The 11702-nt window shown below is 33.1% G+C and overlaps 1 protein-coding gene across 1 annotated transcript; it reads right to left on the bottom strand.

Annotated features, from left to right (window-relative positions):
- Positions 1-10206: 10206 nt before the first annotated feature.
- Positions 10207-11136, bottom strand: LOC131599675 (uncharacterized). The gene is made up of 2 exons (XM_058871959.1): positions 10601-11136; positions 10207-10526 (listed from the first exon to the last, which is right to left on the bottom strand). Exons 1-2 carry the CDS (start codon positions 10748-10750, stop codon positions 10284-10286), a joined length of 393 nt encoding a protein of 130 aa, XP_058727942.1. The 5' UTR covers positions 10751-11136; the 3' UTR covers positions 10207-10283.
- Between the last annotated feature and the right edge of the window lie 566 nt (positions 11137-11702).

Here is an 11702-nt window from a genome sequence, read left to right as displayed (position 1 = left end):
GAAAAATTACATGAGTAGATCGTGGAACTTCATCACTCTTCCAGAGATGTACTACAATGATGAAGGATTTTTTATCCTCAGGTTCAGGAATGGTGATGATAGAGATGAAGTTATGATGAAAGGCCCATGCACAATTCAGAACATGCACATGGTTCTAATGGAATGGAGAGAAGATTTCTCTATGGCGAAGGATATGTTGTGAACGATCCCGATATGGATAAAGCTGCCAAACCTTCCTCTTCCTCCATGGGGAATGCAGAGCTTAGCAAAGATTGGAAGTGATGTAGGAAACCCCTTGTTCACAGATGAGTGCACTGCATGAAAATTGAGAATGAGTTATGCTCGCTTACTTATAGAGGTTGATGTCACGCAGAAGCTATGTGAAGAGATAACTATCAAAGATCTTGGAGGTAAGATTAGGAAGCAAAAAGTTGAATATGAATGGAGACCTCTGTGTTGCGAAAGATGTCAAAAAGTTGGGCATGTGGGCTCAAATGAAAGGAAAATAAATGTGAGAACATGGAAGCCTAAAGACACAACCACTACTACAAGTAATGAGCAAAGTAATACAAACAATGAGGAGGGAAAGAAATACACATAGGAAGGTATAATAGAAAGAGAGCCCAAAGAATAAGGAGGTTGAGGCAGCTACCAATGCGATAACAAATGATCTTGATAAGGGAAAGTGGACTGAGAAATTGAATCATCTTCATTATTGTCATCATAATAATCTTCATCATCGATTAAGATAATGATGATGATAGCGATGATGATTCCAAATTAGTCAACATATTGATGCTTTGCAAAATAAACTAGGAATAGATTGTTGCTTTGAAGAACTCGGGCATTGAACCAAATTCTATGTTTTAAATAGCAAAAGATGAATAACGGGATGCATGGAATTTGAAAAAATGTGGTTTGTTTAACTTGTTTTTCAAGAATAATTTATTTATTTTATATTATTATCTTCTACATCAATTTTAACGGTTATATGTTTAGTGAGGTGTAGAGAAGAACAAGCAATCCACATATTTTATAGTAAACCCATGGTACATACCACAACAACTATCCTCTGTAACTGTGGTGGAGTGTTAATTATATTCCAAATAAATTGTTGTTGTTGGCTTTTGAACTCATGACCTAAATATATATCACATTGGATGTTTAGTATAGCTGTTGTGATAGGCAGCGTGCTAGCTAGCTTATAACCACGGCCACACGCCTGTTGTAGAAATCAACATACATACAACCACCCTTTACCTCACAACGATTGTTCAGGCATTGTGGTATCCCTTTTCTAACCATTGTGGTACCACTTTTACGTTGTAGTTCTAGGTTCAAGAAGAAGCCGACCACCCAACGATGCGCTGGAAGGAAAAAATAGATCGTGGTGCTTTGACATCTCAACCAACCAAACAAGATACCATAAAGTAGATAAGTGCATACATAGAGTACTTTGGGAAGACAACTACCAAGGACTTAAGATGCCACTCGTCCACATTAAGTTACTATTGAAGGTCTAGCTATCTAATCATTTCAGTATTTATTGGTAATAAATTCAATTCATTATTAATATAAATGTTCATATATCTTTTATTACCAACACTATTGTATGTTGCTTTGTCTCTCTTTATTTTAGAGTTCTAAAGGCATGTATGAAAAGATTTCTCGCATAATTGCATATCTGATACAAACTAAACACATTTCTGCATACCTCATACGGGTTAAAATGCAATTCTCGCATGATTGCATATCCGATACAAACTAAATGCATTTATGCGTATCTAACACAACTTAAAATACATTTCATGCATTTATGTGCATTTGATACCTACTAAACACATTAATGCGTAGCTAGCACATCCCCTATTCAGATCTAGCTAATCCAAGGGCGTAGGCGGTGGAGCCTAGAGACATACATCTCGAACTGAGCCAAGACTCAGGGGCAAGGACGGGATGCTACCCTTAGCCAAGGAGAAATCCTCTATGACATATAGTATGATAAAAAGATATGATTGCACTACACCATCATAGCCAGTTCCAAAACTCACCTCGGAAAATGTAAGCAACTCGCACTAAACTGCACACTAACTAACACACTACCACAAAATAAGCTAACTACAACAAACAAACGTATTATCCACAAGAGGTAGCTAACATCATCTGGTATGCTAAGCCATGGATCAAAGAGTAAGGACGTTTGAAGAACACCTCTGTCACTTTATTTCAATAAAACACTCTCTTCCAATATAGGCATGAAATTAGGTCTCTTTCACTCCAAAGAAAACATTGCTTCACGACTAACATGAAGTAGAGTCAAAGCTCCCCGTTAAGAACCAAAGATGGCGACAAGGAAAATAAACTTTTCACTGTAGGGATAATGGAAAAGCCCTAATGTTACAACAATTCCTTATCAACAAAGACGCAACATATCGACAATAATAAAATGAAACCAAGGACATGGCTCAAGACCAGATAATACACAAACCATTGAGGTAAAATTATTTTATAAATAATAATCATTGTTACACCCAAAGCACAAAGCTTGGGAGGCATTACATGGAATATAATAACACTAAATAAAAAGAAGTATTAAGATAAAGCTTTTGAAGCCGAAGTTTTGTGATTCCCTTCACGGGTTACCTCAAGAGCAAAATGGAAAGGGTTCATGGCCTCAACAGAAATTATGGAATTAGGAAGGAACTTCATATTGCCTACTCTGTCACTCGGTCACGGACCCCGAACACAAATTATTGTTGGAATAAGTTTAGTTCGTCAACTAATCCTTGAAGTGTTGATGATAACAAGTGTTTTTGTATGAAAAACAAGTTTGCACTATAACGATTTATTTAAAGTGTGCAAATTTTACTCTTAGATTCTGGAATATGAGTATGCAAATTGTAGACTATGGACAAGTGGAGTTCTGGATTTTGAACAAAGCAACTTTGGACTACGGGCAATCAAAACACACTTTGAAACATTGAAGAAAAAAGTGTTTACATCGAAAAAATATGCTTCTACAAAGCATCAAGTCATCTACTGAATGAAGATTATCCGGATCGATTCTGATAGCTCAAGACTCGTTGTTTCTCAAAACACATAAGACTTGCTTTTCATCTCAATCTACCTAAATCCTCCGACTCAAGTGGTTTGAAGTGAATAAAGTTAGTAATTATGGATTTTGACATAGCTTCACCGAATTCTATCAGAAGCCTCTGTTTGAAAGGGATTACTACGAAAGAAGATAGTGTAAAAATATTAAAAATAGTACAAATCATCATCATTTCCACTACCTTGTAAAAGAGGACAAAAGGAGTGTTGTCAGTACTAAACTTTGCAAAATGTCTCATCCCCACCTTCCAGTATGCTGCTAGTGCCACTCTACTACTATACTATTCAACGTCTCCATCCAAGTTGTGGTTTATGAAATTCCAACTTCACCCTCCATCCAAAGGATCTATTCTCATTTATTTAAGGGAGTGTTTGAAGCCATGGAAAAACAATGAATCATTTTGGAATATAACAACGAACGTGAAACCCAGAAATCATATTCAATGAAGTTAAGAGAAATACACTACAACAAATAATGCTTTTAACCTCGGCTAAGGCATCGAGGTAACGAAGGGCATCATAAAAAGTTTCCACTTAACACCTCGGTGAATCGAAAATCGAGTGGTAAAGTTATATGCATATGGGTTCGAACCTCAGCAGCTGCACTTTTAATATTTACAAAACTAGCGTATCTTTTATATCGGTTTAATAAAAACTCGATGGGTATGTTTTTTTTTTTATTTTAAAATTTGTTACATTGACTACCCAAAATATTACATTGTTTACCCAATATTACATTGTTTACACACAATATTAAAATTACAATAAAAGTAAAATTCCACAGAGTTTCAAGATTAAAATCAAATTCCCTAGGATCGAGATAAAAATAAAATTCCCTCGAGATTTAGAATTTAGATCCTCTAACTATTAAATCTTGGGGAAAATCTTCTGTTTTTTATTGAAAAAATAGGGTAAGATAATTAATATCAAATATCAAATCATTTTCGGTTGGAATAAATATTTAAGAAGACAAACCTTGAACCCAGAAAATTTTTTGCTCTTGCAATCCATCAAAGAGAACTTTTTCCAGCGTTCTTAGGTTTCAAGCACTTCATATCTTTCGTTTAGGTTAGATTTCAATATTCAGCCTGGTTTTATAACGAATATCCCTTAGGTTTCAAGCATATGATTAATGGAAGCGTCTTGAGCATTGATAAACATAAAATGGACAACAAATATTTGTTAAGGCCTGTGAACAAATATAGAAAAAACACTTAAACTATCACCTCGGGCATGTAAAATCACCGAGGTGAATGCACATTTTTTTGTAACATTGTCTTCACATAATAGTAAAAATACATTGTATACAACAAATCTTTGATGATATAAAGATTTAGATGCTAGATGTCCCATGCAAGATTCTAAAGATCTTTGGTGAAATCCAAGTTTTGTTTCATACTTTTATCTTGCATATGCAAAAAACACCCCATGACTTATCCATCTTCTTCCCACCATGAGAATATTTATTTTCTGCACCTGCAATCCATCCCAGATATATGTTGCTGTAATGGTAAATATTTGCTCTCTTTGGGGATGCTTCATATTATTACGAATTAGGATAAAATCTATTTAACGAGTGTTTTTATAGTAAAGTATGATTATTACACCTCTCGTTTAATTGTAAAACCGAGGTAAATAAGCATCTCATTTAAACTATCACCTCGATTTTAGATAAAAACCGAGGTGAATAATTCTCTTTTTATTTTAAATATTACATTATTTACACGAAATAATAAGGTAAACTGTTTACAACAAATCTTGTCAACAAAGATTTGCAACTATTACAACAAATATTTTGCTTTCAAATTCACTATTTTTTACCGATTTGTTTGTTTACAAAAAATATATGAAGTTATTACTAACAAGTTAAGTTCCCTTCTTTGTTTAACTTTTCAAAGGTTGAACACCCTTCTTTGTGTAACTTTAAGCAAGAATTATTTTCTGCACTTGCAATATATCAAATGAGCAAAAATACAACAACAAAATCAACATCATTATATGAGATAGATTTCAAGGGCGGGAAAAAGTTTTGTTCTAGATAGAAGATTTTTTCTATCTTGTAATCCATCCTAAAGAATGATGCATGCGAGTTTGGGGCGACTTCATATAATTAAGGATTAGGGTAAAATTTATTTGACGTGTGCTTTATAGTGAACTCTGAATATTTGATCCCTCAGTTATAACAAAACATCGAACGGTTAGTTCCTTTAGTTTACACTTATAAACAAAAAAAATATAAACTACAATAGTTGGGATTCGAAGCGTGTAATGATTTATTTGTACCCTTCGTTTTCTTAACAAGTGAGAGAATATGTTGTTTTTATCATTATAAAAAAAATAAACATGTCGCGTCTAGGCATAATATCTCATTTTTTTTCTGGATGACGTGAAGGTTTGTTCATGAAATGTATTATTTGACGTGAAGGGATAAATTGAAGTGCTCATAAGTTCAAACCCCATCAACATCAATTTAGTATTTTATTGAAATTAAGACACTTTTCCTATCGGTTTTAAAAATACTCGAGGTGGAATATATATATATATATATATGCACTACAAAAAAAAAATCTCATTAGTGACGTGAAAATCACGCCACAAAGTGCAAAAACACATCACAAACCAAAATTTGCGACGTAGGAGACAAGGTGGCAACTCAGTAGTGACGTGATTTTCACTTCACTAAATAGTGAAGTGAAATCACGTCGCTAAATTTGGACCAGATATTCACACAACGTCAGTCAAAGCAGGTGTGGCAGGTTTGATTCAGAATAAGATTCTTAAGTTGCGACGTGATTTACATGTCAGTAGTTAGTGACATGGAAATGACGTCACTAAATATTACCATAATTGAATATATATTTTGTTGGATATTTAAAAGTTGCGACGTGTTTTTCATACCACTAAGTAGTGATATGAAAAACACATCACTAATTTTTAAAAAAAAAAATTTAAAACCAAATATATTAAAATTGATAAATAGTATACAAAAATATATAAATTAAAATAATATACTAAAATATATAAATTAAATTAATATACTAAAATATATAAATTAAAATAATATACTAAAATATATAAATTAATAAACTAAAATAATATACCAAATATTATTAAATGTAATTATGAATTAATTAATATTTTACACAAATTCAAAATTAAAAGTAACAACAAAATAAAAACTAAATTAAATCAACAATCAGTCTGGGTCGGGAAACTCATCATCATTTCTATCCTCCTGATCGAGCGGCGCATAACCACCCACATTTTGGTTTCCACCAAACGATTGCATAAATTGCCGCATTTGGGCCTCATATCAGATTGTCTCTTCGCCGTGACTTCCATTTGCCGTTGATGCTCACTCTGCATTGCCTCCATTTGGGCCTTCAAAGTCGCTTCACGTTCCGCCGCATCACGTCTCGCCTCATTAATCGCCAATTGTCTTACGGTTTCTCGTTGTTCCGGTGTCGAAGTTATGGGACGTGAACTTCATTCCCCGTCAATAACTCTTTGATATAGGGTTCTATCATTTGGTCTCAAGATGCCTGCCAAATTTCCACCACTAAAAAAACACTCGTTAGGCCCCTTGCCGCCAATGATTTCACTCTTAAGATAAAAATCCACATCCGGGTGAAGCGGCTCTCCCGGTCTTGGAGTATATCGAGGATTAATATTCAGAAATTGTACAAGCAATGCTTGATAATCATTCTACACATACAAAAAAAAATTAAGTTAAATATAATTTAAATTAAATTAAATTGACTTAAATAATATATTAAAAATAGCCACGTGATTTTCACGCCGCAAATTTAGTTGCCACATAATTTTCACGCCACAACTTCTTACATGCTACATGAAAATCACGACACAAAATTTACCAACAAATTAAAAAAATTTGAACAACGTAAATTAAATAACTTACCATAACTTTTTGTGTACGCTCGTCAACAAAACCTCCTATTTTCTTTGTCCGAGTCCTTGCAATCAACTCGGTCATCAGAGGTGGTCTATTCAATTCTTTAGCCTAAATAATAAAATTAACTATAATTAATAATATCTATTATTAAATGAAATTATAACTTTAAAAGTGGTAATAATTATTACCAGGCGTCGAAGATGCTCAGTAGTGCTTATACTTCCAACAACATTAAGGCAACCCCTTTTTTAGATGCTCTCATCTTCTTTGCATTTTCAGATTTAGCCAGAAACTCATCACTCTCCCAATATTATAAGCCAATCAGCGACGTAAATTTCACGTCGCAAGCTTGCCACGTGTAATTCACGTCGCAACACACGCCAACGGTAAAATAAAGATTCTCTTTCTGCGAAAACGCGTGAAGAATTTAACCAATCAGCGACATTAAATTCACGTCGCAACTGTCCCACGTGTAAAACACGTCGCAAATAATGCCAACGGTCAAAACATTATTGTCCAGTCTGCACCATGTCAAGTCAGTCCCTCTTAAATGTTGCGACGTGTTTATCATGTCACAACTATTTTTTTTAAAATTCAAAATTCCCTCTCTCTGTACAAAGCGCCTTTTTATTTTTTATTTTTATTTTTTAATTTTATCGACGTCTTTTACACTTCCCAACCTTTTTTTCTTTTATAATATTCTGACACCCTGGATATATAATGTTATTTCCATTATTTTATTTTAAAAACAATTGTGACGTGATTATCACGTCGCAACAGCTTTTTTTTAGCCATGTGATAATCACGTCACAACATCACGTGGCTAGGAAAATATTTTCTTGTAGTGGTGTGTGTGTGTGTGTTTTTCACATGTTTCATTGAAATATAAATTTTTGTTTAAATCTATAAGTATAATTTTGAACGAAAATTTTGAAACATCTTCATCAACATCTGTGTGAATCTCGGTGAAGATCAAATGCTGAAATTTGTTGTATTCTATGTATTGTAATATCTTCTCAATGACTTCTCATTCATTTGTTTGTGATATATAAAATTAACAAAAGGTAGATAGGAAAACTAATTCATCATGCAGAGATTATTTTTTGTTCCTCCAATTCATCACAAAGATTGTTTCCACACTCATTTAAGTTTCACTTTTTTTATTTCCAATATTTTAATTACCAATGTTTGTGATTAAACTATTTGTGATTCAGATATATAGCATGGCGTTCGTTTTCTCAATGAATGTCGTGGCGGTTTCATGCAGATCACTAATGTTTCTTGTGGATTATGTCTTGGCAGTGTCTTGAACGTGGACCCTCGATAAATGGGCAACAAAGATTATTTTATGGATGATAAAGATATAGTGAGACAAAATTTACTTACTTTTCCCGTCGGTTGAGACAAAAAATCGAGGTAAAATTTTATTTTATTTTTAAATAAAATTAAATAAAACACTAATTTTTCCCCTCGGTGTCTAAATCAACCGAGGTAATAGATAATTTTTATAGAAAAAAAATGGTGACTGGAAAAAATTAAAAAAAACAGGTATCATTTTTTTCTTCAATTTTTTTACCATTAATCAGTTTCTTTGTGTCTTGCAATAATCAAACAAATAACTATATTCAAAATAAATTGTGGTATGATTAGGAATAAATTTCTCAATATTGTCAATTGAAAAAGACAATATATTATAAAATATTTTTTTATTGACAACATTGGGAAGTTATTCTAAAATATAACAATATTTTCTTTGACCATTAAACATTGGGAAGACATAGAAACACTATCAACAATATTATGTGAGATAGATTGCAATAATAGAAAAATATTTTGTGCTAAGTTGGTGTTAGAAATACAACGACACAAAATCAAAGTATTTTTTCTGTCTTGCAATGCATCCAAAAGACTGATATTTACGAGTATGAAGTGGTTGTATATGAATTCTATATTTAAATACATGTATCATATCACTCGGTTATGAGCATAACCAGAGGAATAAATTATTTAATAATTAAATAAAAAATAAAAAAGAAAGATGTCACTTTTAAAGAATAAAAACATAAACTTTAATTGCTGAGATTCGAAGCATGTACTCTGAATTAGTTTATCTCTCGGTTATCTACTACAAACGAGATAATATATGGTATTTTTTTGAAAGAAAAAAAAATGGCACATCATGAAATTATACCTCAATTTTTCGTTGAATGAAGTGGGAGTATTGTAATAAAATGTAGGGTTAAATGCAATTCACCCCCTGCCATTAGGTCGTGTTTCAGATTTGCCCCCTTGAATCTTTTTTGTAAGAAGACACCCTTATAAAAGTGTAAACCCAGTTTCACCACACCCTTTTACTACCAATGATGACTGGGCTTTGACTGATTGGCTGACGTGGCAAATGAATTATTTTTAAAATTAAAATTCGTTAACATGTCTTTATGTTTACCCCCCGTGAAATAGATTTAGCTAGGGTTCATTGTTTGTGTTGGAGAAGACGACTTGGAAGCACAAGGAAGTGGAGGAAGACGAATCAATGGACGGCAATGGCGAAAGTTCAGAGGTTAGTTCCATTAATCGATGTCTGTAACTTGCTTGTATCATGGTTTGAAAAACCAAAACCTTTCACAGGCCCTGGGTCTGCACTAGAACAGCCATTTTTGATAACAAAAGAAGAAGATAACAATGCATCACAAAGGAAGATGAAGACTAGTCCTAAGAAGAATTTGAAGAAGACACCAAAAAAGAAGTCTATCAATGACTTGTAATTTACTATGTCTGTTTACTATGTCTGTTGCACAGTTTGGTGTCTTTTGTAATGAACTAATTATGCACTATGTCTGTTTACATATGTGCTTTTGATGGTTTTCTGAATTGTGCACTTAGGTGCTTTTTGTATTGACTGAATTATGCACATTTGAGCATTAAGTGATTTTCTGAATTATGCACATTTTGTGCTTTTGGTATCAACTGAATTATGCACATTTGTGCTTTTTGTATTATGAATTATGCACATTTGTGCTATTGGTAATGAATCAAGTATGGATTTGGGTTATTTATATATGATTTTGAATTATGCACATATGTGCTTTTGGTTATTTCTCAATTATGCAGTAGTGCTTCTCAGTACATGTACCTCAGCAAATTGAACCAAATAAAACTGTTAACAAAATCAGCACACTCCTTCAATTAAAAACATGTTTCCAAGTATATTACACATCATCGAAAATTACATCATTCAACCCTAACTAAATTAGACAAATTACATGAAATTGTAAATAAAACCAACAATCATACAACACAAAACAAGTGTTATCCTAAGCTGCATAATTTTCCTTTTCTGAACTTCAACCTTCATCTTCACTTTCTCCAATTTGTTTGACACTGATTCCAGTTTCATTTGTAGTATATCACACTTCTTGCAAAATGGTGAAGTGACAGTTTCTCCTTTGTTGAATTCGACAATTTCATCATCCCATAAAAATAGTTCACAGCTATTCTCAGTCTACACAAAATGAGATGGAACCTGAGTTAGCATATAGAAAAATCAATATTAGATGATGAGATAAACATACTCACCCCAGCGCTTCGACATTTCCAGAATTTTCGGTTGGGGTTTTGCACTGTGTTGGCTCTCCACATCTTCATCGTTACACCACACCCACATCTGGGCAAATCATGCGATGATACTGACCCAACCGTGCTCATTCGTGAACTGCATCCAACCATGACTACGCGATGATCGAATTGAATGGACGAGGAAGAACAGGGTAAGCACAGGGATGGAATTGAAACTGGTACGAGCAATTTTCAGATTGGGGGAGAAAGAAAACCCTAGAAATCTATTTATTTTTAAGAAGATAACACAGTCAGCATAATTCATTTGCCACGTCAGCCAATCAATCAAAGCCCAGTCAGCATTGGTAGTAAAAGGGTGTGGTGAAACTGGGTTTACACTTTTATAAGGGTGTCTTCTTAAAAAAAAAAGATTCAAGGGGACAAATCTGAAACACGCCCTAATGGCAGGGGGGTGAATTGCATTTAACCCAAAAATGTATTATTTATAGTAGTGATCTAAAATTCAAGAACTGATACAATAAATCTGATGCAACAATTGAATAAAAAATTCAAAAGTTGTTGTTGATTTTCAAAATAGATCAAGTAAGAAGAAATTCATTAAAAAACTAAAAGAATTGATCCAATTAATTGAGTAGATCAGTAGAGCAAACTTAATTACATATGAAAAACCATCATCAGAATCACATGAAAAAACACATGAAACGTCGTTACTAGAGACATCATATGAAAAGAATGTAACAAATATATGAAGATTAATTTTCATTCAAAAAAACCATCCAAAAAATTTTATTAAGTACATTCTAAAGAATTAATAAAGAAATTAGACAAGGTAAATTTTTGTCTTGAAACTCATGGTGATGAAAACAATGAGATAACTATTTTATCGTGCAAATAATTGGTTGATTTAAGTGTTGAGTTTAGTAAGAGATATGATCAGCTTAAAAGAAATATTTTAGACTTTGGTAAACATGCATCTTCTTTCTTCCTATATTGCTTTGCTAGAAACATTTTGTAGAGTACACTACCGTGGCTGATGTCAGATGAAATTTCGTGTGCCAATGTTAAAAGATGATACTGTTGTACTAACTGGTTACTGTTTTTA

The sequence above is a fragment of the Vicia villosa genome, linkage group LG4 (assembly GCF_029867415.1).
Source record: "Vicia villosa cultivar HV-30 ecotype Madison, WI linkage group LG4, Vvil1.0, whole genome shotgun sequence".
Classification (NCBI taxonomy): Eukaryota; Viridiplantae; Streptophyta; class Magnoliopsida; order Fabales; family Fabaceae; genus Vicia; species Vicia villosa.
This window is presented reverse-complemented; position numbering and strand designations above follow the sequence as displayed.

What these genes read in the sequence shown, in the direction of transcription:
- LOC131599675 (XM_058871959.1), bottom strand. Translation starts at nt 10,750, where the DNA reads ATGGTTGGATGCAGTTCACGAATGAGCACGGTTGGGTCAGTATCATCG. An exon ending in GGAAATGTCGAAGCGCTGGG is followed by an intron (nt 10,527 to 10,600) that starts GTGAGTATGTTT and finishes CATTTTGTGTAG; the next exon opens with ACTGAGAATAGCTGTGAACT.